At 39.6% G+C, this 15,163-nt stretch overlaps 1 protein-coding gene across 1 annotated transcript in view; it reads right to left on the bottom strand.

The window, feature by feature from the left end:
* The window catches only part of LOC140731558 (integrin alpha-E-like), a 319,805-nt gene that overhangs the window by 230,488 nt on the left and 74,154 nt on the right, over positions 1-15,163 (bottom strand). Inside the window, exons 9-10 of the mRNA XM_073053069.1 lie at positions 5,819-5,972; positions 215-365 (exon numbers count right to left, since the gene is read on the bottom strand). Of these exons, the coding sequence (XP_072909170.1) occupies positions 215-365; positions 5,819-5,972 (305 nt within the window). The remainder of the gene's footprint in view (positions 1-214; positions 366-5,818; positions 5,973-15,163) is intronic.

The following is a 15,163-nucleotide window of genomic DNA, read 5'->3' as shown; positions in this document are numbered from 1 at the left end:
GGATAGGGTGATAAATGTACCCATAATCTGCAAGCTATCTCCATCTCATTGCTGTATACCCTCTTAGATAATATGCTTTGTTATTTTCCCTGATCTTGTGTCATAATAAGATTTAAAACAAAGATGGTCAATAATTATGATGAATAATTCTGTTTTATCGGTTTTAATTCAAACATTCATTTCAGAGTAAAGAACAAATAAATACTGTAAATACCTTCAATTCCAACTATATTTTCCTCCAGATCTGCCAGTAGACCATCTAAAGCAGAATAGTTACCCACTTGGAATAAATGTTTGTAATCTGGATCAGTCGCGATTAGCTTTAGCTCATTCATTGCTTTTGGCTTGCTAAAGCTTTCACCAACCTTGTTGGAAACAGAATTACAAAGTTAATATTGCAATAGATTGATCAATCACATCCTTTGATAGATAAAGCATCTTTATTTAACTGTAACATAATGAAGAGCCCAGAATAACTGCTGCTGAGGTAACCCTTTGATAATTGGCTGTATCAAGTCATCCAACCCACAGAAACTTCAGACTCTATCCGATGTCTTGTTGAATAGCTAAAACTTCCTTCTAAGAAACCACAATGCTGTAATTATTTAGTTCAGTTTCACCTAACTGGAGCTGGAATTTGGAACAAGGGTAAGTGTTTTTAATAGGAGAGTCTCAGGCTACGTCACACTAGACCGGATAATTTTGAAAACGCTGGTTTCGCGTAAAAACGATAAGCGTCCACACCAAGCATTTTTGAAAATACCTCTGTCCACATTAAAACGGGTATTTGGGCGAATCTCCTCCTACTGGGCATGCACAGGACACATCTACAGAAAACAGGCGTCATGTTTGGTTTCTCGCAGTGAAAGTGCGCGTTTGTGCAGTTACAGACTAGAAAAACTTAAAAGGAAATTTCCAAACGACGGACAGCTGTTGGTTCTCACGCAGGATGACTAAAAGCTAAAAAAAACAAATACTGGAGCGTATGGAGGCAACCGACAGGGAGTTCACAGACAGTATGGCCTGACTGACAACGAACATTGAAAAACTGATAAATCTGTTGCATTAATAGAGCACCTTGTTAAATGTATAAAACATGTCTGCATCAGTGTTATCAGTGTTAGTTTATTAATAACAAGGTTATTAATAAAGCACCTTGTATTTCCATACAATGTTACATTAGGCTGTTACACATCTATTGTCAGAGAAGTACTTGCATAAATAGGTAAACTACCTTCATACAAGCAAGGACAGAAAACAGGGCAAAGTGAGTACGTATACTTATTTATTCAGTAAGTTATGGGTCAAAGTATTTGGTGAGTACATTTCTAACTCTTCTGGCTTCAGTCTCATTGCTGTCTGTTCTGAAATTGTTAGGTTGTGTGGAGGGGTTGCGTTCAGGAAAACAATGAAACGCTGCAATCTGTTCCTGCATGTCATGACAGCGTTTCTAGAAATCTCTGGTTACCCCGTCCACACTACTCTTGCCCAAGCGGCATTTTCAAATTTACACACTCTGGAGGGCATTTTAGAAAATTGGCTGGGAAAATCCTCCATTTTCAGGGGAGGAAAACGCCGTTTCAGTGCGGACAGAGGGTCAAAACAAACAGAAAAAGCTTCAGTTACAGATTTATCTGGTCAAGTGTAGATGTAGCCTTAGGGCTTTCTGTTCAGTTGCACAAAGCAAGAAACTAAAATAAGCACACTTGCAAATCGTTTGTTGAAAATTGATTGGCTAATTAGATAATTGTCAGCAGCCAATAAAGAAAATATAGGAGCCCACAAAGTGGCAATTGTTGCAGTGGGCCAAGTTACCTGGGTTTTTCAGTGTACTGTCCTTTGCACAAGTAAGACCATAAGACATGTGAGTGGAACAGGGCCATTCAGCCCATTGAGTCTGCTCTGCCATCCCAGATCCCATTCAACCCTATATACCTGCCTTCTTGCCATATCCTTTGATGCCCAGACTGATCAAGAAACTATCAACTTTGGTCTTAAGTATACCCATGGATTTGGCCTCCACCTATAAAAACTCTCCATACCTCAGTTCTAAAAGGTTACCCCTCAATTTTGAGGCTGGGCCCGCTAGTTCTGGATATCCTATCCTCTCCACAGCCACCCTATCTGGTCCTTTCAACATTCGGTAGGTTTCAATAAATACAGGCCCACAGCTATCAAACACACTTCATATGACTGGCCATTCACTCCTGGAATTATTTTCGTGAACCTCCTTTGAACCGTCTCCTGTTTCAGTACATCCTGTCTAAGATAAAAGGCACAAAGCTACTCACAATACTCGAAGTGAGGCCTCACCAGTGCTTTATAAAGTCTCACCATTATGTCCTTGCCTTTCTATTCTAGCCCCCTTGAAATGAATGCTAACATTGCATTTGCCTTCCTCACCACCAACTCAGCCTGTAAGTTAACCCTATGTAATCTTGCACAAAGACTAGTGATTCTTGAAAGATCATTACTAATGCCTCCACAATCTCTTCAGCCACCTCTTACAGAATCCTGGGGTGTACTCTCTGGTCCAGGTGATTTATCTACCTTCAGACCTTTCAGTTTCCCAAGAACCTTCTCTCTAGTTATGGTAACTTCACACAATTTATGCACCCTGACACCTGGAACTTCCACCATACAGCTAGTGTTTCCCACAGCAAATACTAATGCAAAATACTTATTCAGTTTGTCCGCCATTTCCTTGTCCCCCATTACTACCTCTCCAGCTTCGTTTCCCAGCGGTCCAATAACCACTCCCACACTCTTTTACAATTTATGTATCTGAAGAAACTTCTGGTATCCTCTTTAATATTATTGGCTAGCTCACTTTCATATTCCATCTTTACCTTCTTAATTACTTTTTTAGTTGTCTTCTATTGGTTCCTAAAAGCTTCCTAATCCCACTAATTTTTGCTCTATTATATGCACTCTCTTTGGCTTTAGTGCCGGCTTTGACTTCTGTTGTTATCCACGGTTGCATCATCTTGCCTTTAGAATACTTCTTCCTCTTTGGGATGTCCATATCCTGTGCTTTCCAAATTGCTTCCAGAAATTCCAGCCATTGCTGCTCTGCCATCATCCCTTCTAGTGTCCTTTTCCAATCAATTCTGGCAAACTCCTTTCTCATTCCTCTGTATTTCCCTTTACTCTGATATAATACTGATACATCTGACTTTAGCTTCTCAAATTTCAGGATGAAATCAATCATATTATGATCACTTTCCCTCAGGGTTCTTTTACCTTAAGCTTTCTAATCTTTTTGTGGTTTGTTGCACAACACCCAATCGGGAATAGCTGACCATCTAGTAGGCTCAACCACAAGCTGCTCTAAAAAGCCATTTCTTAGGCACTTTAGAAATTCCCCCTTCTGGAATCCATCACCAACCTGATTTTCCCAATCTACTTGCACATTGAAGTTCCCCATGACTTTTGTAAAAACAGGTTCAATAGGTTTAATTTAATGTCAGAGAAATGTATACAATATACATCCTGAAATTCTTTTTCATTGCCCTTTTGTAATACATTCTATCTCTTGTTATAATTTGTAGGTCACTTCGTTACTACTGTTTGGGGGTTTGTATACAACTCCCATCAAGGTCTATTTACCCTTGCAGCTCCTTAACTCTGTCCATAATGATTCAGTCCCTTCCGACTCTATGTCACCTTCTTCTAATTATTTGATTTAATCTTTTACTAACAGAGCAACACCACCCCCTCTGCCTTCCTGCCTATTGATACAATGTGTATCCTTGGACATTAAGCTTCCAGCCATAATTTTCTTTCAGCCATGATTCAGTGATGTCTACAACATCATATCTGCCAATCTGCAACTGTGCTGCAAGTTCATCTACCTAAACACAAAGCACACTGAAGATGCTGTGGTCAAATCAACACATACAAACAAGCTAGATGAACGCAGCAGGTCGGGCAGCATCCGTTGAAAGGAGCAGTCAGCGTTTTGGGCTGAGATGTTGACTGCTCCTTTCAACAGATGCTGCCCAACCTGCTGAGTTCATCCAGCTTGATAAGTTCATCTATATTCCATATACTGCGTACATTCTGATACAGCACCTTCAGTCCAATCCAATTCTGTATCCACACAGCCAAGTTTACCTGGTTTGCATGCCTCCTGATTTTCTGAATGTGCCTTTGTTGGGGAACCTTATCAAACATCCTACTAAGATCCATATACACCAAATCTACTGCTCTATCTTCATCAATGTGCTTTGTCACAACCTCAACAAATTTAATCAGACTCATGAGACGTGACCTATCCTTCAGAAAGCCATGCTGACTATTCCCAATTAATCTATGCTTCTACAAATGCTTGGAAATCTTGTCCCCAACAATCTTCTCCAATAATTTGCCCACCACTGAATTAAGATTCACTGGTCTACAATTCCCAAGGTTATCCCTACTACCCTTCTTGAACATATGAATAATATTTACCACGCTCCAATTATCTGGTGATGATTGAGGATGCAAAGATCATCACTAAAAGTACAGCAATCTTTTCCTTCATTTCCTAGATACTTACCAACCTAATGTTTTTCAAAAGTTCCAGCTTATCCTCCAATAACCTGTTCATCTGTTTTACATTGTCCTCAGAAACGCCAAAGTCCTTCTCACTGGTAAATATTGAATCAAAGTATTCATTAAGGACCTTCCTTACTTCCACTGACTCCAGGCGCAAGTTTCCTCTTCCATCCCTGAATTGTTCTACCCTCACTCTAGTATTCATCCTGTTCCTCACATATGTGTAGAACACCTTGAGGTTTTCCTTAATCTTACTTGCCAAGGCCTTCTCATATTCTCGTCTAGGTTTCCTAAGTTCACTCTTCAGCTCTTTCCTGACTACCTTGTAATTCACTAGGGCACTATCTGATCCTCGCTTCTAAACATTAAGTAAGCTTCTTCCTCTTGACTAAATGTTCCACATCTCTTGTCACCATGGTTCCTTCACCCTACCATCCATTCCCTGCCTCAATGCGACAAACCAATCCAGAACCCTATGCATTTGGTGCCTAAACAAGAGTACATCCATTCCCAATTTACCCTACCAAGTTCCTGCCTAATAGCATCATAATTCATCCTCCCCAGTTCAATACCTTGCCATGCCCTCTGCTTCTATCCAAGTCCAAGGCTATGGTAAGGGTCAGGGAGTTGTGATCACTGTCTCTGAAATGCTCACCCACCAAGTGATCAGACACCTGACCTGGTTCCTTGCTTACCACTAGATCCAGTATGGTCTCTTCTCTAGTCGGCCTGAGTACATATTGCATCAGGAATTCTGGATACACTTAATAAATTATGTCCAAATGAACCTTTTGCAATAAGGAGGTGTCAATCAGTATTAAGGAACTTGAAGTTACCCATAACAACACCCCTGTTATTTTTGCACCTTTCCAAAATCTGCCTCCCAATTACAGTTCAATATTTCTGTTGCTAATGGGAGGGGCAGTGTCGATAGAATACTCCAGATAGAGTGATTGCTTCCTTCCTGTTGCTGACTTCCACCTGCACTGACTAGGTAGGCAATCTCTCTATGACATTCTCTGTTTCTGTAGTTGTGATACTACCCTGATTGGTAATGCCACTCCCGCACCTCTCCATGCCCCTTTTGAAACAAAACATCTAAACCTCAGAACATCTTGCATTCTACATTCCAAAGATAAATGGGTTAGTAGAGGTTAATTAGTTACATGGGTGTAATTGAGTGGTGAGAGTTCATTGAGCCAGAAGAGTCTGTTAATGTGCTGTATCTCTAAGTAAATAAATAGAAATAACATCCAGGATGTGGTAGTAAGAAGCTTACCCCAACAGCAATCCGTGTCACATTAGCGATTTTAGTTGAGCGGATTACGTCGATCAGGTTTAACTCATCTTGGAATATATCGCCATCTGTTACCACAATGATAAACTGTTTCGCATTTTTTTTGGAGCCTGTTGTTTCATTGAAGATATTGTCTCTGGACGTACAAGTAGTAGAAAAGGTTTAGCTTTCAGAAACACATCTTTCCGGTTTTATATAATATCATAAACTTTATAAATATATTTGTCAGACTTCACTGTGGAAGATACCAGCAGTATGTCATAAATTCAATACAGTCAGGGAGCAGAAGTGAGTGCAGTTACTGTTACTAAGGAGAAGGTGCTTGAGAAGCTAAAATGCGGCTGAAGAGATTGTGGAGGCATTAGTAATGATCTTTCACTAAATTTTATAATAGTTCCAGAGGACTGGAAAATTACAATTGTCACTCCATTATTTAATTATAGGCCAGGTAACCGACTTCAGTGGTTGGGAAGATGTTGGAGTTTATTATTAAATATGAGGTTCTGGAGTACTTGGAGGTCCATAATAAAATAGGCCAAAGTCTGCATGATTTCCTTTAAGGGAAAATTTGCCTGAAAAATCTGTTGAAATTCTTTGCGTAAATAACAGACTAGATAAAGTATAGTTAGTGGACAGTGCTTACTTAGATTTTCAGAAGGCCTTTGACAAGGTGCCGCACATGAAGCTGCTAAACAAGATACTAGCATGAACAGAAGATTGGCTGACTGGCAGGAAGCAAAGAGTGGGAATAAAGGCGGCCTTTTCTGTTTGGCTGCTGGTGACTAGTGGTGTTCCATTGACTTCAGTGTTGGGACTGCTTCTTTTCACATTATATGTCAATGATTTGGGTGATGGAATTAATGGCTTTGTGGACAATATGAATACAGGCAGATAGTGTTGAGGAAGTATGGAGCCTGCAGAAGGATCTAGACAAATAGGAGAATAGGCAAAAAAGTGGCAGATGGAATACAGTGTTCAGAATTGTATGGTCTTACACCTGCCTTCTCGTCATATCCTTCAATGCCCTAACTTCCACTTTAAATATACTCACAGACTTGGCCTCCACCACAGTCTGTGGCAGAGAATTCCACAGATTTACTACTCTCTGGCTAAGAAAATACCTCCTTACCTCTCTGCTAAAAGCTCGCCCTCAATTTTGAGGCTGTGCCCTCTAGTAATGGATACCACACCCCCCCCCCCACCCCACCTTAGGAAACATCCTGTCCTCATCCAACTTATCTAGTCCTTTCAACATTTGGTAGGTTTCAATGAGATCCCTCATATGCTTCTAAATTCCAGTAAGTACAGGCCCAAAGCTGCCAAACGCTCCTCATCTGTTAAGCTCTTCATTCCCAGAATCATCCTTGTTAACCTCCTCTGGACTCTCTGCAATGACAACATATCCTTTCAGAGGTATGGGGCCCAAAACAGTTGACAATACTCCAAGTGCGGCCTGACTGGTGTTTTATAAAGCCTCGGCATTACTTTCTTGCTTTTATATTCTATTCCCCTTGAAATAAATGCCAACATTGCATTTGCCTTCTTTACCGCAGACCCAGCCTGTAAATTAACCTTCTGGGAGTCTTGCACAATGACTTCCAAGTTCGTCTGTACCTCTGATGTTTGAAACTTCTCCCCATTTAGATAATCATTCTGCACTATTGTTCCCTTTACCAAAATGCATTATCATACATTTCCTAACACTGTATTCCATCTGCCACTTTTTTGTCCATTCTTCCAATTTGTCTAAGTCCTGCTGCAATCATATGGCTTCCTCAGCACTACCTACCTCTCCATCGATCTTCGTATCATCCACAAACTTAGCCACAATACCATCAATTCCGTTATCTAATTCACGGACAAACAATGTGAAAAGCAATACTGACCCGAGGAACGCCACTAGTCACTGGTAGCCAACCTGAAAAGGCCCCTTTTATTCCACATGCTGCCTCCTGCCTGTCAGCTATTCCTCTATCTATGTCAATATCTTTCCTGTAACACCATGGGATTTTATCTTGTTTAGCAGCCTCATGTGAGGCACCTCATCAAATGCCTTCTGAAAAATCAAGATAAATGATGTCCACTGCCTCTCCTTTGTCTACCCTGCTTGTTACTTCTTCAAAGAATTCTAACAGATTAGTCTTCCCTTGACAGAAACCATGCTGACTTTGACATTTTATCATTAGTGTCCAAGTATCCTGAAACTTTATCCTTAATAACAGGATCCAACACTTTCCCAACTATTGAGGTTAAGCTTACTGGCCTATAATCTCCCTTCTTGCCTTTCTCCTTTCTTAAAGAATGGAGTGACATTTGCAATCTTCCAGGCCTCTGGGACCATGCCAGAATCAAGTGATTCTTGAAAGATCATGACCAATGCATCGGTTATTGCTTCAGCAGCCTCTCTCAAGACTCTGGGATGTAGTCCATCTGGTCCAGGTGACTTATCCACCTTAAGACCTTTGAGTTTGCCAACCACATTTTCATTTTAATAGCAATGGCGCTCACTCCTGCTCCCTGACACTCATGGACCTGTGGTACACTGCTGGTGTCTTCATCTGTCTTAACTGTGGAAAAGCACCCAGTAAGAGAAAAATTCAAAAATCTGAGATGCAAAGGGATTTGGGAGTCCTTGTGCAGGATTCCCTCAAGGTTAATTTGGAGTTTCAGTTGGTGGTGAGGAAGGAAAATACAATGTTTATATTCATTTCAAGAAGACGAGAATGTAAAAGCAAGGATGTAACATTGAGACTTTATAAAGTGCTGATGAGGCCTCACTTGGAGTATTGTGAACAGTTTTGTGTCCCTTATAAGACTTTAAGACATAGGAGCAGAATTAGGCCATTGGTCCATCAAGTCTGCTCCACCATTCAATCACGGCTGATCCTTTTTACCCCTCCTCAGCCCCCTCCCCGGCCCCCTCCCTGTAACCTTTAATGCCATGTCTAATCAAGAACCCATTAAGCTCTGTGTTAAATACATCCAACGACCCAGCTCCACAGCTGCCTGGAGTAACAAATTCCACAAATTCACCACCCTCTGTCAAAAGAAATTTCTCCACCTCTCTGTTTTAAATGGACGATCCTTTATTCTGAAGCTGTGCCCTCTTGCTCTAGACTCCCCCACCTTGGGAAACAACCTTTCCATACCTACTCTATCTCGGCCTTGCAACTTTCAAAAGTTTTCACTGAGATCCACACTTATCCTTCAAAATTCCAGTGAGTACAGACACAGAGCCATCAAATGTTGCTCATAGGATAATCCTTTCATTCCTGGAATCATCCTTGTGAACATCTGCTGAACACTCTCCAATGCTAGCACACTTACAAAGATGTTGCCTGGATTGGGGAGCATGCCTTATGAGAATAGGTTGAGTGAACTTGGCCTTTTCTCCTTGGAGTGACAGAGGATGAGAGGTGATCTGATAGAGGTGTACAAGATGATGAGAGGCATTGATCATGTGGATAGTCAGAGGCTTTTCCCCGGGGCTGAAATGACTAGCATGAGAGGGCATAGTTTTAAGTTGCTTGGAAGTAGGTACAGAGGAGATAGAAACATAGAAACATAGAAAACCTACAGCACAATACAGGCCCTTCGGCCTACAAAGTTGTGCTAAACATGTCCCTACTTTAGAAATTACTAGGCTTACCTATACCCCTCTATTTTACTAAGCTTCATGTACCTGTCTAAAAGTCTCTTAAAAGACCCTATCATATCCACCTCCACCACTGTTGCCGGCAGCCCATCCACACACTCACCACTCTCTGAGTAAAAAACTTACCCCTGACATCTCCTCTGTACCTACTCCCCAGCACCTTAAACCTGTGTCCTCTTGTGGCAACCATTTCAGCCCTGGAAAAAGCCTCTGACTATCCACATGATTAATGCCTCTCATCATCTTATACACCTCTATCAGGTCACCTCTCATCCTCCTTCGCTCCAAGGAGAAAAGACTGAGTTCACTCAGCCTATTCTTATAAGGCATGCTCCCCAATCCAGGTAACATCCTTGTAAATCTCCTCTGCACCCTTTCTATGGCTTCCACATTCTTCCTGTAGTGAGGCGACCAGAGCTGAGCACAGTACTCCGTGGGGTCAGACCAGGGTCCTATATAGCTGCAGCATTACCCCTCGGCTCCTAAATTCAATTCCACGATTGATGAAGGCCAATACACCGTACGCCTTCTTTTTCTTTGTAATTTTTTTTGATTGAAGTTCATCATTAAACAAACATTTTCATAAGATGTCTTTCAGACATTGTACATATATATCATATGATCATATATGTCACAAATCTCCACAAAGTATTTATCTGAGGTATACACTTATAGAAAAGAGTGGAAAGAAAAAAACAAGCAAAAGGAAAATACTATGTACGAGTAGGGAGTGATCTTTGTTTTTACAACATATTCATTGATTTGTGAGAATAAAATCAAGCCTATGAGGCATTATGTAGTTAAACCATTTTTCCCAGTATGAATCAAATTGTTCCAGCTTATGATTAACAGATGCTGTTATCTTCTCCATTTTGTAAATGTCCATTGTAATTTCCATCCACGCATTTAAAGTTGGGCTCTCCTGTGATAACCATTTCCTAGTAAGAGTCTTTTTACCAGCCACCAACAGTATATTCATTAAATACTTATCTCTTTTCAACCATTCTTAAGGTATATATCCAAAATATATGGTCTTACTCTCTAAGGGTATTTCACATTTAAAGATGTCTTGTAGGGCATTGTGTATCCCCCTCCAATACTCTTTGATAACAGGGCAGTCCCAAAAAATATTATAATGATTTGCATTTTGATTTCCACAATTTCTCCAGCAAACAGGGAGGTTACTATCATAATGGGATTTCTGAGAGGGTGTAATAAAATATCTTATTAAGTTTTTCCATCCAAACTCCCTCCATTTCTGTGAACTGGTACACTTCCATTGATGCCTCCATATTATTGTCCATTCTTCCTCAGATATAATTATCCCTCCTTCCTTCTCCAATTTTGTTTTAATGTATGAAGTTGAATGTGTTTTAAGATTTGACAACCCCTTATACATGCTTGAAATGATTCTACTACCGTTATCTGAATTATATGCTTTTCTAAATAGCTCTATCAAGCATGTACTTGCCTTGGTTACATTTTTAAGCGTCTTATTAACATATTGTCGCATCTGTAAATACCAATAAAAATCTTGTTTTTCTATTAAGTGTTTCTCTTTAAGCATTTCAAAACGGAACAGTGTTCCTTCTTTCATTATGTTGCAAAGAACTGTTATTCCTTTAGCTGTCCAGTCCTTAAATCTAGCATCCAATTTATTTGGTGTAAAATCCGAGTCATATGCACACCATTTAAGAATGCAATATCTCCCTCTAGATTATATTCTTTTACAGTAGTTTTCCATATTTTAAGAGTCAATTTCACCCATGGGTCATCAATAAGATTTATGTACCTTTGCAGGTTGTTATCAGCCAAAATTGCTTGTATGAGGATGGGAAGTACCCGCTCCTCAATGTTTTTCCATTGAGCATCATATGATGAGTTGCACCAACATATCACAGCTCTCAACTGTGCTGCAAAATAGTAATCTCTAAGAGAAGGTGGGCCCCATCCCCCCTTTTCCTTTGCTAATTGCAATGTTTTGAGATGAACTCTAGGCCTTTTACCCTGCCAAATATACCTTGATAACATCTTGTTCCATTCATTGAATTGATTTTGATTAATCTCTATTGGTCGGGTCTGAAAGAGATATAACAGTCTGGGCAGTATATTCATTTTAATAGACTCAATCCTTGAACTGAGACTGAAAAAAGGAATCAGGTTCCGTCTTGCCATATCTTCCTTAATTTTTTATATAAAGGCTGATAATTACGTTCTGATATTTTTGCCAAATCTTTTGGCATAATGATGCCCAAATATTTGAAAGACTCTGTGTGCCATGTCCAGGGATATCTACTTTCAATTTCTCTTGGTGGGCTATAGTAATATGAAAGTAATTGGGTTTCATCAATGTTGATCTTGTATCCTGATAATTGACCATATTGTTCAAAGGATTACATCAATTTAGATAAAGAGTATGTTGGTTGCCCTAGATAGATCAAAATGTCATCAGCGTAACAAGCCAATTTATGCTCTGTCCCTTTAATTGTAATTCCCGATATCTTCAGTTTGTCTGATCTATTGCGCTAATGGTTCTAGATATAATGCGAAGAGTAGCAGTGACCATGCACAACCCTGTCTCATGCCCCTTTCTAGGGTAAGACTATTTGATAAATATCCATTGATTTTAATCCTAGCAGTAGGGTTGTCATATAGTGTCTGTATAGTTTTAATAATTGTGTCTTGGAAACCAAATCTATGTAAAACTCTGTAAAGAAAATTCCAATTACCGAATCAAATGCCTTTTCAGCATCCACGCTTATCACTATTGCTTTGATTTTATTTTTTGTATATGATCCATAATGTGAAGTGTCCTTCGTATATTGTCTTGTGTTTGGCATTGCCATATAAAACCTGTCTGATCGTTACGTATCAGTATGGGTAGAAACTCCTCTAATCGTTTGGCCATGATGGAGGTAAATAATCTATAATCTACATTAAGAATGGATATTGGTCTAAATGACCCGCATTCCATTTTATCCTTGCCTTCTTTCGGTATAGCTGAGATTATCGCTTCCTTCCAACTGGGTGGCATTTGTGCCTTTTTTAGAGCCCAGTTCAGTGTGGGGAGTAAAACAGGAATTAACTCATTTTTAAATTCTATGTACCACTCTGTCGTATACCCATCTGATCCTGGTGACTTGCTTAATTTAAGCCTACTAATTGTAGCTTTTAATTCAACTTCAGTTATGTCAGCAGTCATCGTTCTATTTTGTTCTTCGCTTAACGTGGGTAACTCTAGAGAATTCAAGAAGGTGTCAATTTGGGTTATGCTTACCACTGGAACTTTGGAATATAGAGTTTTGTAAAACACTTCAAAAGCTTCTTGATTTTCACTTAGCTTATTTTTTATCATTTTCATTCTTGGGTCCCTAATTCTATGAATTGTATTTTCCGCTATCTTTTTTTTCAGTTTCCACGCCAGTATTTTCATAGATTTTGATCCACTTTCATAATGTCTCTGTTTCAGAAACATTAAATTTTTCTTGATTTCTTGCGTAGCCAAACTATTAATTTAATTCCTAATTCTTTTAATTTCCCCTAATGTATCCTGTGCCAAATTCAGTTTGTGTTTTTTCTCTAGTTCCTTCAGCCTATTTTGTAATTCCTCTAATGTTTTATTCCTTATTTATTTCTTATATGAAGGTATCGCTATAATTTTCCCTCCTAAGACAGCCTTCAGAGTATCCCATAAAATGGGAGATGAAACCTCTCCATTATCATTAAATTCTAAGTAGAGACCAATTTCTTTTTTAATTTGTTTCTTAAAGTACGGATCATTGAGTAGACTTGAATTTAGTTTCCAAATAGTATTCTTTGGTTGTAGGTCAAAATCAACAGATAAATATATAGGTGCATGGTCACTTACATCTATTGTCCCAATTCCACAGGTGTTTATTTTGTCTTTGTCTTTTCCAAATGTTATGAAATAGTCTATTCTTGTATATACAGAATGAGGAGCAGAATAATGAGTGTAATCCCTTCTGTTGGGGAAAAGGTCCCTCCATATATCAATTAAACCAACATCCTCAAAAAGTGTATTAACTTGCTTATGTAAGGATTTTGTTTCATAGGTTTTTCTATTGGAAGAGTCTAAATTTGGTTGTAATTGTAAATTTAAGTCTCCCCTGCATATCAGGAGACCTTTTGTTTCCGTTACCATAATATCAGTAATTTTCTGAAAGAAACCAATATCACTTCCTGGGGATGTATATATATTCAACAGAGTAACTGAATTTCCATCTATGTTCCCCCTTACCAGAATATATCTGCCCTCTTTTTCTCCCATTTCGAATACTTTTTCAAAATTTAGCTTACTTGAGATAAGAATAGCAACTCCTCTCCTATGTCCTGATTTATATGAGGAGAAAAACAAATTAGTGAAGCCCATTCTCTTTAGTTTTCTATGCTTATTATCAGTTAAATGAGTTTTCTGTAAATATACTACATGGGCTTGTTCTTTTTCCATTTTGGATAAAATTCTATTACATTTGATTGGATTTAATAGCCCATTGACATTAAAAGAAATGAATTTTGCTTTGTCCTTAGCCTTCTGTATTTATCTGTCAATGTATCATTGAAATTAGCAGAATAAAACTTAATTGATCTACTTCCTGAATAAATAAGAATAAAGAAATGCAAATAATAACAAAAATGGCAACGATTGTGCGATTCCAAGGCTGAAGTCTCTAGTAGATGACCCTGCGTTGAGCTAGAGGAAATGCCTAGCTGTGGGGGATAACCCCTCCTACTTGTGAGTTGAGGGCAGTATTCATAAAAGTCAGTGAACAAATCCATTACACAGAAAAGATTTCCCTGTGTGCTCCTCCTATACATGTGTATACACACACACACACACACACACACACACACACACACACACACACACACACACACACACACACACACACACACACACACACACACACACACACACACACACACACACACACACACACACACACACACCCCCTTTTGCCTTCCTGGCACTTTAAGTAACCATTCCTGCCCCTGAGCCATCCAAGTCTCTGTTATGGCCACAACATCATAGCTCCAAGTACTGATCCACACTCTAAACTCATCTGCTTTGTTCATGATGCTTCTTGCATTAAAATACACACATCTTAAACCATCTGAGCGTATCTCTTCTCTCTCACCTGCATGTCCTCCCTCTCACACTGTCTCTAAGCTTTCTCTATATGTGAGCCAACCACACCTTCCTCCATCTCTTCAGTTTGGTTCCCATCCCCCACCAATTCTAGTTTGAACTCTCCCTAAATCCCTTAGCAAATCTCCCTGCCAGGATATTGGTCCCCCTCGGATTCAAGTGAAACCCATCCTTTTTGTACAGGTCCCACCTGCCCCAAAAGAGGTCCCAGTGATCCAGAAATTAGAATCCCTGCCGCCTGCTCCAATCCCTCAGCCATGCATTTATCCTTCAGCTCATTCTATTCCAATAGTCGCTGTCATGTGGCACAGGCAGTAATCCCAAGATTACTACCTTTGAGGTCTTGCTTTTCAACTTCCTTCCTAACTCCTTTAGACTGTTTTCAGGACCTCCTCCCTTTTCCTACCTATGTTGTTGGTACCAATATGTACCTCAACTTCTGGCTGTTCGCCTTCCCACTTCAGGATATCATGGACGCGATCAGAAACATCCCGGACCCTGGCAC

Source organism: Hemitrygon akajei, chromosome 8, assembly GCF_048418815.1.
Source record: "Hemitrygon akajei chromosome 8, sHemAka1.3, whole genome shotgun sequence".
Lineage (NCBI taxonomy): Eukaryota > Metazoa > Chordata > Chondrichthyes > Myliobatiformes > Dasyatidae > Hemitrygon > Hemitrygon akajei.
The sequence above is the reverse complement of the archived record's forward strand: the minus strand, read 5'-3'. Positions and strand labels throughout refer to the sequence as shown.